We start from the raw sequence: 17402 nt of genomic DNA on the forward strand, positions 1-17402 counted from the left end.
TAGTTAGTGCTGCAATGCCTGTGAAAGCCTGCTAATTAAGGCTTCACAGGATCTTGGAACTGATTTGTGAATTTCAAGTAAAAGACAAAGATGATAAAAGTTCAAAAGCCACCTCTTTTAAAATTTTCATTTGAAATCCTGCTTTGACTCTTTTCTTTGGTGTCCTGTTGTTTCAGATAGTCAGATAGTTGTTTCAATAGTCACTGTTATCTCTTTTATAAGACCCTCGCAACTTATCCTTACTTAGAGATGTGCTTATGAAAGGCAAGTCATTTTGGGTGAATAACATGTAATGAGTTGTGGGTTTTATTCTCAATATTATGCTAACTCGGCAGGGGCGACCGAATAGGGTTTTTTGTCAGGATTGGCTTACCTTTTTCTAAAACTTATACAAAGACCCAGCTCTAGCCTTTTGTAGTAAACAGCTGCCTCAGGCTTTTCATTCTGGATGACACCTACAAAATATGGCTGATGGAAGCAAGCTGGCAAAATTCTGCTTCTTGCCATCTTTGAGTAATTCCTCCATCATTCCCTCCATCACTACTTGTCCCTAAGGACAAGCTATTACATGACATTCCCAAAACTGCCTTTTTTTTTTTTTTTTAATCTTTTTCCTTCCTACAGGTCCTTCTGCTTTCTCCCTGCCATGGGTATGGAAAGTGCTTTCAACAGAATATAGAAAATAGCAAATGGACTATGAAAACCACCTAATCCTGCACCATGAGAACAGCTAAGTCCCAGTCAGGCCCAACAGATACTTGCCTACTGCATTGCTGAAGCCCTCCATTAACAGAGATCCCAAAACTTCAGAAGGCAATCCAGTCTCCTGCTGAACACACCATACCAAAGGGAAATGTTTCCTGATGTCTGCCCTGTATCTCCCCAGTTGCAGTTTAAGCCCATGGCTTTTTGTCCTGTCAACAGCAGCTTACTTCTCTGTGCTTCAGCCTTTCACACATTTGTTACCATGTCTCCTCTCTGCCTTCTCTTCTCAAGACTGAACATATCAAATCCTTTCAAACTACCCTCATAGGCAGTGTTTTCAAGATGTCTGATTGCTCTCATCAGGACTTTCCCCAGCCCATGCATGAGCTTCTTGAAATGCAGTGATCAATTCCAAATGCAGCTATCCAAGTGGTGCTTCCTGTTTAGCTTTTAAGCAGTTCTGTTCTGTGTCTGTAAAACATCACAGCAAGATTTTGTTTTTGAATGAAGCTTACAGCTGCTACAGAATTATAGATCATAAGAAAAAATAAGTAATATAGACAAATTCTTGCCAGTCATAGTAATCCCTGCTTTCCACCCCCTTACCTATTCATACATTTCATTTTACTGTATTTATTATATGTATTTTAAACTCTCAATGTAAAAATATTCTTAACCTTACATATGATGGATTTGGACTGAGATATGTGAATGAAATTAAACTAGCCTAATACTTATAAGTTTTCCTAGATAGTTTGATGTTCTGGTACTCTAAAAAGCCATGAAATCTTATAATTCATTTTACTCCTAAAGTGTTTCCTGTAACAAATCAAGACTTTTATCAATAGGAAATGAAAAAGCCAAGATGCACTCATTTCAATTTTTTGATCAGTTCTGCTTTGTCACAGAGGAAAAGCATCCTCATTTGTGAAGAGTAGCTCCTGAATTGAAATTGTTTGAAATCTGGTTGGGGTAGGCTGATTATTACTCTAGCAGAAAAATGCTGAAGCAGAGTGTTGGTGGCCTGGCCACAGGCAGCTCATCCCCGCCTCAGCACCTGCAAGTACAAGGTATGATGCTTCCCCACCTTGCGATGCAGCTGCAGCTACTATCCCCATGCTTCACGTTTCCATCAGGCTTTGGTGATGTGAACATCCTTATCCTCCCCCGGGAAGTCTGCTGGCAGGTTTGACAACATGCTTCAATCAGTGCTGAATGAACATTTCAGGGAGTCTAATGAATCAGACACAAACCCTGGCAGATCACCGCACCCATCTCCTGTAGGAGTCGTGGACAGGGAGTTAACATCCTGTTTGCCTGTTTGTGCACAGGGGCCCTCCACTGGGACAGCAGTGTGATCCTGAGGTCAATGCGTCTAATTTTCTGTATGATGTACTGAGGACTGGACTTTACATTGTAATTCCCCTTAAAATACAAGCGTGAAGTGTTCATACTATTTAATGTAAAGGAGGGAAATATATTTAAATTAAAGATGAGAGGGCCTTAACCTGTTTAACTGATCCATTCTCATTTTTTAACTGTCAGAGTTTTAAAATTATGATACAGGGCTGTGACTCCACGTGGGAATTACTAAATCACTAAATTATTTAGTGATTTTACTAAAATTAAAGCTGAGGTCTTTTAACACAAAAGACCAAAAAAAAAAGGACATTTTAGATGTCTGCCTTGGAACAAAGGACATCTTTGAGTAACAAGGCAATGCTCCTAGAAGAAAAACCAAAAGTCTGCATGTTCTGTGTCAGTAACTGGAATTCTGTCTTGTTATCAATGAATAGCCCTCAAATATGGAGATTTGCAGGATTAGGATTTCAACCCATATACTTGGGAAATTATAGAAAATTATTGAAACACAAATGTGGAAACTCAAACTATTTCTTTATAGTTTAATAGAAAACCAGCTTATGATACTTTTTCTTTCCAAGAGTTTTAAATAAAACTTTGTGTAAAATATGGGGTAAATATGAAGGTAGACAGTTCTGATGAAAGATATATTTTGGTTTTGTGTCTAAGTATCAGCCCTACCTCTATGCTGACCACTTTCAGCACTGCAATCACATTGCCGAGCGGTCCTTCTCCCTTTTACAAGAAGAAGAAAACACTGCTGATCTTGCAGCATACATTGATCCGAAAAACTACCATTTTTGTAACTAATTCTCAAGAACTGATTTTAAAATCCTCAGGTCTCGGCCAAGCTATTAGGAATTTTGTCAATTTAACATTACAAACCTTGAGAAACACTTTATAAAGTGGACCTTGTAATAATTTGTATGATTATATAAATCCACCTTGTTACATTTATATTTTTACAATATTGAGCAGAATATTGTAGCAGACTTTTCTTCATTTATTTTTTTCCTCATTTTACTGCACCAGTTTTCAGGGAGGTTGAATTTTAAAACAGTACCGAATAGCTGTATTTAAAACCTACCTATTTTTGGATATTAATAATGAGTCTTCTGAGACATTAGAGATTCAGAAATTCAGGACAACCACTAAGGGATCTGTTCAGCTCCCAACCACTCTTCCTCACTGATGGGCAGCATTTAAACACTTCCCTCCATAAAAGGCTACTTGCATTAAATTCTTGAATAAGAAAATGAGACATGAGTTTACCAAGAGTAGCGCTAAATGCCAGCTTTCTTTGGGTCTGCATGTGAAATACCGCAAACAGAATTTAAGCATAAGTTGTTATTTCATTTACAAGCCCAGCATGAGTCAACCATATCACACAGCTGCAGAGAAAGCAAAGATGATACTGAGACACTTAACAGGAGTATTGCATAGAAGACACAGGCATCTGTCCAAACCATTTCACACTGGTAAGGCTTCATCTAAAGTACCAGCAGCTCAAGAGACATGTGGACAAGTTGGAGGAAATCCCAAAGAGCAGAAGAATGGTCAGACATCCAGAGCATATGGCCTACAGAGAAAGTTTGAAAGTACGGGGATTATTTAATGCAGAGATGATGAAGAGGAATTGTGGTCACAGCCTTCACACATGAAAAAGAATGCACTTAAGAGGAAGGAAGTAAACTGTTCTCTGTGCGTACAACAGCTGTTCTCTGTGCCTACAAAAGCTGAAAAAAAATTAAAAGGCTTAAATTACAGTAACACAAGTTCAATTAAGCATTAGGAAACTCCCTAACTGGAATGACAATTCAACAATGGAAGAGATTGCAGGTGGAGTCTCCATCACTATAGATGGGACAAGTATGTGTCACAAGTAGTGTAGTTACAGCTTGGGTCACAGCACTGGGTTAGATTGCCTCTAAGAAAACATTCCAGCATTTTTATTATAATTCTATAATTTACATTTGTTTCATGTCCAATTTAACTAAGGCTATGTTTGCGAGGTAGGTGATTCATACTCATGTTCCCTGTAATAAAATTGTCCTTATTCATTTTAATAAAAATCTCTTTTTATTTGTTCTTCCTTCCTCAAGCCTACCTTGCTATCAGTCAGAGCCTTCTTCAGAGATTATTGCTAATATATCAAAATGAGAAAAATGTGAATAAATTTCCTTTGCAATTAAAATACATTTCTGAAGTTTGAAATTATTTTATTTCACTGTCTAGTTTGTTCTTTCTCCTCTGTCAAATACTGATTTTTTCCACTTCACTCCTTTCTAACTTTTAACTTGGAGAAAAATTAAGAAACTGTATTTCTTAATCACAGTTAGTGTGCCAAGAAATGCCAGTATTCCTTGCATAGTGGCCTTATTAATGATGGCATTTGGGCTCTCTATATAACATGTACTAAGCAGAGGAGCCAGGATTCAGGGTATGGAAATCCGGTTATTGCAGACCACATAAAAATAGCAACTTTTTCTTCTGTTTCACACATTTCTTAGTGCCACAATGGTCATTAAAACTGAAACTGCCATTTCTAAATTAACAGAAAGATGTACAGCAAAGCCTTAGGATGAAAAGAATTTTCACCATATGTTATAGCTGTTAATATAAAATTAAACTGGAGGGCAAGACAATGTTCCTTTAAATTCCATTACATAATAGGCAAATGGTCAATTCGAAGCATGAATGGTGAATTTCCATTTTCAGCTCACAGGACTGAATTTTTGCCCATAGACCATGAGCATCTTCTGCTAAATCTCAGAAACCGTGATGCACACACAGAGAAGCACGGGGGCACATTCTGCTGCAGGACCGGAGACCTGCACGTAGAGAAGCTCATTCCAGAATCCGGCCGCCAGAGGCAGACACAACCACAGCCACAGCAGCTGTAGACAGCTGCCCCATCTGCTCAAAAATAATTAAAGCAAAAGACTGGTTTTCTGTTACAAGCCTATTTACAAGTTAGGGGTTTTATTTCTTCAGCTTGATGATTTGTGTCACAAGGCTATTCTAGTCTGTTTTTTAAGTCGCACCATCTCCCATAATGTAGTACAAGACTTCTTTGTAGTTACTGCAGTACACCTCTGAATGCTACATTGAAGTTACAGTAGCTGACATTTTCTGGTGACATGCAGGACAAAAATAGGTTTTTTTTTTTTTCATTATACAACACTTTCTGCAGCAGATGCTAGACAAACTGCATTATATTTGCTGAATTCATTACAGGGCCCTAATATTGAAAATTTCATGTAGAAAGCTATGTCAGCATTCCATGCTATGTAAGCTTATAGATTGCACAACATACTGTTAATTCCTGAATGGTGGGCACCTAAAATAATTTAGTAAATCTTACATTTACTAGTAATTACTTTATTTACCTGCACTGAGGCAGGACAGGACACATTTCTCAGTTTTATGGCATTAGATTAATTCAATAACTGACTTTGAATTGTCAAATCAATACAATTCATAAGAACTCCAAATAAGCAAATACATAACTATAAAATCATAAACATCCCATGTGTTCAGCTTGGGATGTCTTCACACAAATACAGCTAAAAGGGATTTCTAAAACGTCTGCACAATCTCCAATTCACAGTTAAGTGGCTGGCTTTTCACTCAAGGGCAGCTCAGGTTACTTACCACACAAAAACACTTGTATCAGGATCCTCGCTGTGAGAAATTGTTCGCCAGCCCCCAGTCAAATGACAAAGCACAGCCTCTGGCCAGTATATAATTTAGCCATGTACCTCTTCCTCTGCTTAGCCTGGTATGAATGCACCCAGAGTTACACATACCTCTCTTCTAGCTCTGAGTCAGCTCCTTATTCAAATACAAGGCCTTGGTTTGTATTTCAAAGCAATTAGTGGATTGAACCGACAGCTATATCAAACCCTGAGTCTCCATCTGGGAGCTACTGTGACAACCATATTCCTCTGGGATACAGCAGACCAGAAGGCCTTGGAAAGAGCATGTGAGAACTGGAGACAAAGAATTTTCAGCCTGGGGGTTACCCAGCCTATGAAACAGTCTTTGGAGAACAACAGATACATCCAAAACTCAGCCACCTCTAGAGAACACTGCAAATCTTTTCTGTTGACAAGCCTTCCTGGCATGAGTGTAGCTTGTGAAGTGAACATCCCATTTTACTCCCAGCTCTGCTATTTGTATCAATTTTGTGGAACATATTCAACTAGTACCATGATAGTATTACAAAATCTAAAGACAGAATTTTTTTCAGTGTTACTCCCACTAAAATGTATACATACTTTGTGTTTCTCTTCCTTTATTCCTGTCTCATATGAATGAATGAAAACAATGTAAAACTCCTACTCTGGTAACAAAACAATACCACAAGTCACCATCTTGTAATGAAATATTGTGACTAATCTAGCCTCAGCAGCTTTCCCATTCCTCCAAGGAGACCTTGTGAGCCTAGCTTATCTCAACTGCCAGAACTCAGCTGCCACATCCCACCTGCTGTAAAATCTTCAAATCTCAGCATTCTCTCTCTTCTGAGTACTAGCAGGGCTCCCACGGGAGGATCAGGGTGGATTTCATATCTATGGATATGTCCATCCCATCTGCAGCCATTGTTCTCTGTGTCACATCTTGACCAAAAATAACAGATGCCCATGAATGGTCTCTCCCTTACAAAAACATTTGATACTAACTCTTCATACTCTCCCTGTTAAAAAATGACACTCTCTAGCACAGAGGCAAATAATATCTATTGCTATAATAAAACCAAGCCTGGAGACTCTTCTGCTCTCCAATACATGAATGGCAGTGATAACCTCCCAAATATAGTGTACTGAGCTATCACACAGATCTGTAACCAACTGCTCATATGAACTTAACTGAACCCTATGTTCTCTGAACCGGCCTCAAAGACAAACTATGCAATTGTGTGAATGGTCATGCTGCTCAATCAGTGATACGAAGATGCTTTGTGTGGGTCGTCAGTTGGGTGGTGGTCCATTAAATGGAAAAAATGCTTCTTCTCAACCAGATTTAACAGGACATAAAGCATTAGCAGTAGATCTCATTTTACTACAGCTTTGAAGACACTTTTCCTCCAATACCACAGCACATTTGTTTTAATGCACTGATATATTAAATAATTTAATCTAATAAAACAGGTAAATAAATCTGTAGTGCTCCATCTCTGTTCTGTTGTGCACAGTCACTGTTTCATGAAAAGCAGCGACTTGCAATGGGAATCCCCACAGTAATTATACACTAAAAATATTTAACATTTATCATCATGTCTTTCTCATTAACGTGATTTATCTCACAAGCACGTACTTTGCTGAACAGTCAGGTACAGCTGCCTGTGACACTGTGCCTCTCTGAACAGGCTTGGGTGGAGGTCTGAGGCAACTGAGTGTGAAATTAGACTGATGGGAAATGGAGAAGGTTACACAATGCTGCCCAAAAGAGAGAGACTGAGAGAGAGAAGGGTCAATTTTTCTTTGGATCTCCTTTTTCCCACACATACTGTAGTGCTGTGAACATTTTGCTTCGCACCCTCTGGCATCCTCATTAGATAGATAAATCTGGAAGTATGGATTTGAAGGGTCATACCTGCTTGCTCACAAGTCCTTCAGGGAAAAGGGTCCCTGAGAGGTGACAGGATTCCTTCGAGGAGGTGACGGACGGGCAGACAAGGGAGGGGAAGGGAGAAAGGGAGGTCATTCTGGAAGGAGAGGAGGGCAGACAAAAAAAGGGTGACCAGAGGTGCCAGGAGCAGAGAAACTACCCTGTGGGGAACGCGAGGCACCAAGAGGGATCAGTCCTTAAGGGAAAAGTGTAGTTTCAGGGGAGTAGCCAAGGTGAGGCTGAAGAGGGGAACTCTGAGGGGAACGGCCTCACCCTCGGGGCAAGGAGCTGAGGGAGCAGCAGTCGGGCGAAGGGCTGAGGACAAGGGCCTTTGGGTGAAGGGAGGTGAGGCGCTGAGGGGAGCGGTCATCGCGGAGGGGGCGAGGCGCTGAGGAGAGCGGCCCGGGACGGGGGAGCAGGGGAGAGGCGCTGAGGGGATCGCCCCTCGGTGCGGGACGAGCGGAGCGAGGCGCCGAGGGGAGCAGCCCCGCGTGGGGGGGGGCGGGGGAGAGGCGCTGAGGGGATCGCCCCTCGATGCGGGGGCGCGGCGCGGCGCGGCGGGAGCCGCCCTTGGGGGCGGGGCGTCGGGGGGCGTCGCCCGAGCCCGTGGGGCGGCACCGAGGGGCGCTGGGGGGCCGGGCCCGGCGGGGGAGGGGCGCGGCGGGGGGCGGGGCCCCGCGGGGCTGGGAGGGGGGGAGGGTGTATTGTTCCTCGCGCGGTGCATGCCGGGCCCGCCTCAGCCCCCAACATGGCGTCGCGCTGTCACCTGTGTGTGTGAGGAGGGAGCGGGACGTGGTGGCTGCGGGCGGGCACGGCGGCTCCCGGGGGTCCCCGCTCCGCTGGCGCCGCGGTGGCAACGCGCCGCTCCTCGCTGCTCCCCACCGCCCTCCGGCTGTCCGGCACTCAGGCCGCTGGGGACCCCCCTGCCCCCGCCCTGCCCCCGCCATGGGGGGGTAGCGGGACCCGCCTCGCCTCAGCCCTGCGGAGCCCCCCCGCCGTCCGCGCCATGGGGTCCCCGGCGGGCGCCTCGGCGGCGGCGGCCACCGACTCGGCCCAGTGGCTGTCGGTGAAGGAGGAGACCATCTTCCTGCACGACGGGCTGATCCGGGTCACCGACCTGGCCGAGCTGCCCAGCGAGATCATTGGGGTGGCCGAGCCCGGCGACACCGAGCTGGAGGTGAGGCGGGCCCGAGACCCCCCGAGCTGAGGGGCGGGGGTAGAGGCTTGGGGGCGGTGAGGAGGATGCCCTCGGGGGAGGGGGGACAGTGGCAGCGGGGGTCTGAGGCGAGGAGGAGGATGGTGTTATGGGGGGGGACGCAGGGAGAATGACTAGGGAAGGATGGGGGGGGCCGGGGTGGAGAATGGTGGATGCGGATGCAGGGTGAAGGATTTGGGGTATGGAGCCAGCTGGTATTGAGGCAGTCTACTTGTTTTAAGTCAATCTAATTTATTTCAAATAATGATGAAAGTGGAGCTGGGCAGGAGGGTGGTGAGGCGCTAATGAAGATGGAGGGTGAAGTATTGGTGCTACTTCCTTGTTTTGAAGCAGTAGAGTTAGGAAATCCGAACCACGCTCATGTATTTCAAGGTGGCCTTTGGCTCATTTATTTTTATTCATGGTTTTGTATCTTTTTGCTGTTACTTTTAGATGGCTTGTAATTAATCAGCCTTACAATAAGATGCTTAGGGTACTGGGGTGTCTGGGTGTTTTATTTAGGCTGTTGACAGTGATCATTATTGAAGAGCCAGGAGGGCAGCTGAGATTTTCATTCCAGCTTTTTACCTTCTCAAAACGCCTGGTGGTTTTGGCTGCAGGCAGATGGTACGGCTGTTTTATCTTATGAGGAGACGGTGAAGGACTGAATGTCACGGATTGTAGGTTGCATCTATTTTGTAGACTGCATTTTTTTTTTTTTTCTTCCCCTGTGTGCCTCCCTTCTCTTCTTTCACCCCGCCCTCTTCTCCAGCAATGTGGCTTGCAATGACACAGGGTCTTTGTCAGAGGAGCTGAGTGGTGTGAGCTGAGAGGGGATGGTTCAGCAGGAGCTTTATCTGTGTGCTATGTTAGGTCACAAGCATTTAGGCCGCAAAACCCTTTAGTGAGGCTTTGGCTGCTAACTGGGGTGTTGCTAAGAAGAACTCATGAGCCTGGCTTGCAGTTCTGACAACATCATTGTTCGCCTTGTGACGTGAAATCTTTATGGTGTTTATGAAAACTTCCCACAGCCTTATCTAAGGAAAGATATTTTTTGCTGAGTGTGTGTTTTCTTTTCTGTGTGATGTGACACTGGGGATCGGGATGGGAACATTAGCTGCTCCCATGAAATGGATGTTGGCAAATATCACATGAACAGGAAAAGAGAGACTTTTAAGGTGGATGACTTATTTCTGTGTGTATAAACATGGAATTATTCTCTCTTGTAATCAAAGTCTACTCTGGCATTCAATGCAGCTTGTATTCAAGAAAATATTTCTATTCCATTACATAGTTTTTGAAGCAGCATCGAGTCTAATAACCGTGTTAGAAAAATAGATGTTCCCACAGCATTATTTGTGTTATATCGTAACAAAGGAGATATCCTTTAAAAAACAAACCAAACCTCAAACCAAACCTTATTTTTAAGATCTTGCAAGCTGGACCAGAAGTATGTTCCAGCATGAAACTTGACATACAGCTTCACTTGACAAACACTTTAGCTCTGGAGAGTTTTTTGTTAGTGCTAGGAATGTCTATGAAACTGTAATTGTTTGGGGAGATGGGGATGGAATTAGTGTTACTGTGTCTTGTCCTGTATGACACTTTTATAATGAGTGTTTTAGCAATCCAGTGCCACTGATTCACATAATTTTTCCTGTTCCAGAGATTTTTTTTTTCTGTTGTGCATGTTTGCAGTGTGAAACTTTAAAATAAATAAATAAATAAGACTTTTTGCTATGGTACTTATTTTGATCTATAGTCTTAAGTCACAGAATATTACACCATTTTATTTCCTTCCACTGAAAGAATTGATGACCACAAGTGACTTATTTTTCAGATGTTGTTTGTAAAATGGTTTATAGTTTTTGGTATTGAGGGGGGACAGCTAAAAAAAAAAAAAGTGAAATTTCAAGTGGTGTAAATGTAAATTATTTAGTTCATAACTTTTCTCTGCCTTTTTTTTTAATGTTGTTTTTTAAATAAAGGGCTACCTTGGTAAACTGGAATGGCTTTGAGGAGCCATTTTGTGGAAGTAGGTGCATGCATCTTATTGAAGTGTGGCCATGCAATCGACTAATACACAGAATAGCTCATTTGCACTGTTTCTACTCCTACTTGCAATGTAATAAATATATTTGAAAATGGTCCAAACAGAAATCTCTTGGGATATGTTATTGGACAAGGGTAGGAGATGCTGCAGCTGCTGCTCTGATTAGTAAACTTCCTTAATACACTTCTTATGCTTCATCAATGGTGGTCAGAACCCTGACTGAACTTCTGATATGATGTGCTTAATTAAAAAATGTAGTATACTTAAATGGTTATTTTTTGCGGGGTGGAAGTATCATTCTGGTCTATTTTGCTTAAATATCCCTTTAAAGAGCTTATTGGTGAATAATGTCAATGTATTTGGATGTGTTTCCTTTGTCCTTCTGTTCAAAGGTCTTGTCTATTTATAAAAAGAAAAGCAGGGGTTATGGAACTGGTATTATGCCAAGAAAGGCCTATGAAAATTTATTATTTGGTTGTTTTGACTCCCATACAACTTTTACTTATTCTTTATATATTTATATCTGTGTGTATATGTTTGTTTGGGTATTTACACACACACACACACACACACACACACACACCCCCACCCCTTAATGGTAGGTTACAAAAGTGTTAACATTCTCCTTCATGTGAAGGTAACTTGTTCTAGGAGTATCTTTAGATTTAAAGAGTGGGGGGGGGGTTTGTTTTGTGTTTATTTTTATATGATGTAAATGATGTATGACAACTTCTTAGACTGTCTATCAGCATATTTACAAAGCATATGTATTACCAAAAAGAAAGGGGGCACTTTTTTTATTTGATAGAATTTTGTAATGATGTGCATATAAAAGCTGTTCCTGGTATGGGTTTCCCAATAAAATCTTCTAGTCAAGAGACCTGGATTACTTAGCAATTATACAAGCTTTTGCACCCTTATTTTTAAAGCCTTTCATACAGAGAAATGACTTTCAAAGTGCAAAGTCTTCTGCTTCTTGGAGACAACCTTATGTGACTAACAACTGAAGCCGTTGCCATGACATTTTGTCCGGTCTTTGCCCTGGATGTCAATGCCTGCACAGGAGGGACAGCTTAATGGAAGATGAGTTGTTCTTTAATGTGCCACTGTCATGGTTTAACCCCAGCCAGCAACTAAGCACCATGCAGCACTTCCAGAATCCTCCCAGTCAAATGTCTTTCACAGAGACAACCCTTGGGAGCTGGCCAAAACTTATGTCTGAAGGTGGAGGTGCCTTAAACCATGTAGTTTTAATCTGTCAGTATGCCAGAGTCAACATGCTGAGACTTACAAGATTGCCAGCAATATAAACTGATGTGTTAACCCTTGGTAACTTAATAAGAAGGACACTACTGAACAGTGGTTGTTCACATAGACTACAATGTAGCCATCTGATGGCAAAAAAGCATCCACTTGTATCTAGGCAGTTTAGTTTGGTTGACATACGTTACCATTGTAATCTTTCCATTTGAGGAGGCCTTCTTTCTGATCTTCAAATTTGTGGCCAGTATTTTCATTAGTTCTAAATTTGCAGTATCAGCAATTTTTCAGCTAACTAGTGATAGGCTCAGTTATTTTGTCCCACAAGGAAATAAGTGGGAAGACAGACAAATCTTCAATATATAGTCACAGTATCAAGTAGAACAACCTTATGTGTGACTCCACTCAAGTCATAAGCACTCTGTTTTACATAACAGCCTAACTGAGATAATAGTCATTTGGATATCTGTTCTTGCTGCTTTCCTGCATAGCCTGGAAAAGTTCTAAATACCTGATTTTTTTTTTTTTCTTTAATATATTTTTAAAATGAAGCTACAAGTATAGCTCCTACCTCGGTAGCTGTCTGGATCATGTATATATCTGTCCTTATCTGATGTTTTGACTCTTGTCAAGCTCTGTTATTGTAGGTCAGAGTGTGAGATGCCACTGGGCAGCTGTCGCTCTGCACTGCAGATATGTATTTTTAATCAAATGTAATTGTAAAAAAAATAAAAATAATTTAAAAAACCCATGTCGTGTCCTTTCCTTTTCCCCCCAGTATGGTCTAGGCTAGCCCTCTAGGAAGAAGTTGAACAACTGAAGTCCAGTGCTATTTTAACAGCATGTGCCAATCCTGTGACTAACTTGTGTTTTCTGTCAAAATGATTTAGACTTGAAGGTATCTCCTAAACTTGAAGCTTTCACCCATTTTCCTCACAGACTAGAAGAAACATTTTGTCACTTTTCCCTGATTGCTGAAGGAGAGAGTAGTTCTCTGCAATTATCTAGGTCAGTGCTTCCCAAATCTTTCTGGTTGTGACCTTACTTTCATCTGCAAGCTTCACCTCTGTCAAGATAGAAATCCCTAATGCCAGCATAAACAATTAATTGACTTTTTACTAAGAGGATGACCCTTCTTGAGGTTACGACCTCTAGCTTGGGACCTGCTGATCCAAGCATGTATGTCAGGCTTGTAAACTTGCCTAGTCCTGCCTCTTGCATCCCCTTCCACTTCATATACTCCAGTATTCCTCTTTGAGAGTGTTTATAGATTTCAGAGTAACACCAGATAAAGCTAGTCCTTGAAGTTAATTCTGCACAGGAAGATAACCCTACAAATGTGAGCCTTGGCTGTTACTTTTGCACAGGAGTTGATGGCATTCTTTCAGGCATCAGCATAAGTCTCTCATTTGCCTTTTGAGAGGATGCCGAAATCTTGATCGCTTTCCTTTTAAGCTCAATTTCATTAGATAATTGTGTAAACCACCAATATTGTGTGATTTAATCTTCAGCAGAGTTGCTGCTGTTATCAGTTGTCATAAAATGACCTGTTTGAATTTATTAAACTTCTGTAATATGACTACTATGCTTCTTGGCTTTATATTTTTAAAGTCATGTTTTAGTTTTCCTAGTAGCCAAATATTAGAAAACTTCTAAAGGATAATTTTGCAAATATATTTCCCAAATATAGTTCTTATTACCAATTGTAGCTGATTAGTTCAGTGATCTGCGCTCTCAGATGTTTAAATGACAAAGATTTTTCTTTACCTTTCACAGACACTTTAATCTACTACTTAAATAAGAGCCAAAGAAATATTTCAATAAACAAATGAACAAATAATGAAACAACTCTTTTTCTTATAGTATTTGTGTATGTGTGTGTTTACAGCTTGCCTGTACTCTGTAATTCCTCTTAGAGATCAAGGTTATTTGGTAAATTTGTACAGTTACAAAAAAAATTGTTTGGTACAATATTGTGTATGCAGTAAAAGATACAGGTTTCTTAGTGCTTATTTCTGAGCAAGTAATCAGGTTTCTAATGCTTTCACAAGGGAAAATAGTTCATGCTTTTAGCTGAGTTGTTAAAAAGCTGTGCTGCTATATACAGGATTATGAATCAGTAGAGGCTTTGAACAAGGCGATACGGTTAAAATTTCTTGGAGCAGAAAAAACCAGAACAATCTTGAAACTTGTAGTTTTCAACTGTAACACTAAAAGCATAGCGTAAAGTATGCAGCAGCTGCTAAGAATCTATAAAATTTCAATACCTAAAACATCATGATGAAAATGTTTGTACATATTTATATATTTTACAAACACACAGGCATATCAGAAAGCCTTAGAGAGGGTTTAGAAAAATGTTTTAAAAGAAATGAAGGCAATGTTTGCACTAAGGTAGCTTTCTACTGTGTGTCTTCAGAAATTGCCCTAAGCAGAAATGCTATTACCCAGCAGAGCAACACAAAGTGGAAGACTAGGAGTATGTATACAGTGTTTGTTTATGGGAGCAGTTTAAATTTTGATGTGTATTTCAATTTTCAGGGTACCTTTAAAACTGATATTTCTCTTATAGAATAATCTATAAATCTTGTAATTCAGTCTTTTTTACATGGTTTTATTTGTATTTCTAGAGACAAAAGGACCAAGTAAACAAGTGGTGCTCCCTATATGTTAACTCTGTAGTACAAGAGGAGTGACCTTATAGCTGTAATGTGGTGTTGAAAGTAACGTAGTTAATTTTTTTTTCATGCTGCTGTTAAAGATACCTTATGATTTTGGGGTTGTTTCTGGGTTTCTGTATGGTTTGTTCCTCCTGTGAGATGGGGATAATACTTGTTTAATACTCAGGGGGGTGTTGCGGATCTAATTGATATTGGTAAATGTACCACCATCTTCAGAAATTTGTTATCTTTATATGTGAAGTTCAGCCAATTTAATTATGTAGAGAAAGAATTAAAAGCTATTTTGGAGATTTAAAGGCTTTCACTTGCAATATGTAACTTTAGGAAAAAATACACCTTTGAACAGCTTCATTGCTCATCAATTCCCTATGTAGCAGAATTAAAACTGATCAATGAAACCAGCATATTCAGCCCGAGATTGCTGTTTAAGCTAGTACACTGGGAGAGCTGTTGCAAAAAGTCCTCGTTCATGTCTATCATTGGCCATGCATTTTCTTCTTTCTTTTCCATTCTATTTCTTTCCATTCTACCTGCTGTTCCATACCAGGGAGCTGGTCTAAACCAAAAATCTAGCTTAAAAAAAAAAAAAAAACCAAAACCAAAAACGAAACAAAAAAAATCCCACAGGCACTGCTACCGGCACCAGGGAGAGGATGAGGGGGCAGGAATTTTAGCCAGAGGAGAAAGCTACCTTTTAGTGGCAGCTCACTTTGAAATTTACTTGATGTGGTCATAAAACCTCAGGCTAAAACTCTTCATGTAGATTAGTGTGTCTTAATTGTATTACATCTGGTATTTACTAACAGTAGAGAAACACTTTACCCTACAATAGTGAATGCCAGTGACTACTTTCTGGAGCAGTATTGGCAAAAATATTGTTTAATGGGAAGAAGTATCTGGTTAAGGTCATGTAGTAGTATGAAACAGGACAAAAATTGGGTACAGCAGGAAAGATGACATCCTCCCCATAGTTGATGATCTAAAATTAGATACCTTTCGTGCCTCTCAGTGTTGAAGATGATGTCAGTGACCAATTAGAGTGATTGAACTTTGGATCAACCATTTTCTAATAAAAATTTAATAAATTTATTAAATTTATCAATTTATTAAAATTGATTTAAAACATTAAACAAGGAAATAATATTTAAGGACAAGATACTGCAAAATTAAAATAGTGACAAACTTTTTACTAATACAGTTTTTGATTATATGTAACTACAGGCTGTTAAGCATGAGGCTTTAAAAATCAAAACTTTTCAAAGGTAGTCTTTGCTATCTAGAAGTAGACAAAGTTGGAACATAGGTAATGATCATAGTCAGTGTATCAACTGTAATTTCAAAGTGAGTGAAGAGTAGGTTTCTCACTTGCAAAAAGTGTCAATGTGATGTTTACCCTACTTACAAAATGAGATATAGAAAAAGCTCTTCTTAAAAAGTAATGTTGTTTTATTTCTTCCCCTAATTCTAGTGTCTTTGTTACACTAGAATTTATACTAGAATTACTTGCGTTACATTAAAATTACAGTTTTTGCATATTTTTCTTGTTCATTAGAAGTTATTCTTTAGAACTTTATATTTCTATTATTTTTTAATTAATATTATTGATTGTTCCTAAGAAAAATGTTAATATGTGTTATCTAAAAGCAGAAAATGGACTATTTTAATACTACCAATGTACGTAAGGTAGACAGACTTTAAATTTAATCTCAATTCTCTTTACATTTGTCTTTATAAAATGGCTGTTATTTTAACTGCTACTGAGCATCTTAAGTTTTTCATGTCCTTGTTTTCATACTATATTAATCTGCATTATTTTTGTAGCTGGGCTAGTTATCTTTTCCTAATTCTGAATATAATCTGTACATTCAGATTTTGTTTAGTATTTTTCATTTAAGCATATATTTGTGTTTTTTAGCTTGATGGTGTTACTGTTAAGCTGCTATTTCTGTTAGAGGTTGTCTTTTGAGATAAGGTAGGCACTTGAGTAACTTGTTCTATGGCAAAGCAATGCGATTGTTACATCCTTTTCATCCTCTTAGATTCTGCTTAAGCGTTGTTAGACAAAAATGATTAGTGCTGTGAAATGATCAATTATTTACTGGTTCAAGTGACTGCTTGTGATGTGCTAGCTTTTAGTGGTCTGCTTCTGAGATCTCCCCAAGTGTTGTATAGGTAAATATCGAGGCAAGGTGCCCAAATACCACTAACAAAAGGATGCTAGAAATCAGTTCTAAATCGGAGCTCAAACTCAAGTGTAAATACTGAGGCATCAAGGAGGCAAGGGGAAAGGGAATTTTTCTTCTTGCTGAATGAGGAATAGTTGTTTGTTCAATGAAGTATTGGAGGGGACAGCTTGAGTAACAGCCATGTTTCCCATGCAGGGAAGTGAATCTGTGCTTATTTTAACAAAGAGAATGGTCAGTTCTTCTAGATAGGAAGAGGATAAACTAATTTGGGGGAGAAGGATTAAATTTTGCTGGGGGATTTAGAAAGGGAGATTTGGCAGAGTACACCAGCTTTTATAGCCCGAAGA

General features: G+C 40.1%; 1 protein-coding gene across 4 annotated transcripts in view; it reads left to right on the forward strand.

Moving 5' to 3' along the window:
* The first annotated feature begins 8398 nt into the window (after positions 1–8398).
* The window catches only part of HECTD4 (HECT domain E3 ubiquitin protein ligase 4), a 79459-nt gene continuing 70455 nt past the window's right edge, over positions 8399–17402 (forward strand). For all 4 annotated transcript variants that reach the window (XM_030026044.2, XM_030026046.2, XM_030026045.2 and 1 more), the window contains exon 1: positions 8399–8857. In XM_030026044.2, coding sequence (XP_029881904.1) covers positions 8687–8857 — 171 coding nt within the window. In that variant the 5' untranslated portion in view covers positions 8399–8686. The remainder of the gene's footprint in view (positions 8858–17402) is intronic.

This window comes from Aquila chrysaetos, chromosome 9, assembly GCF_900496995.4.
Source record: "Aquila chrysaetos chrysaetos chromosome 9, bAquChr1.4, whole genome shotgun sequence".
Taxonomy (NCBI): Eukaryota; Metazoa; Chordata; class Aves; order Accipitriformes; family Accipitridae; genus Aquila; species Aquila chrysaetos.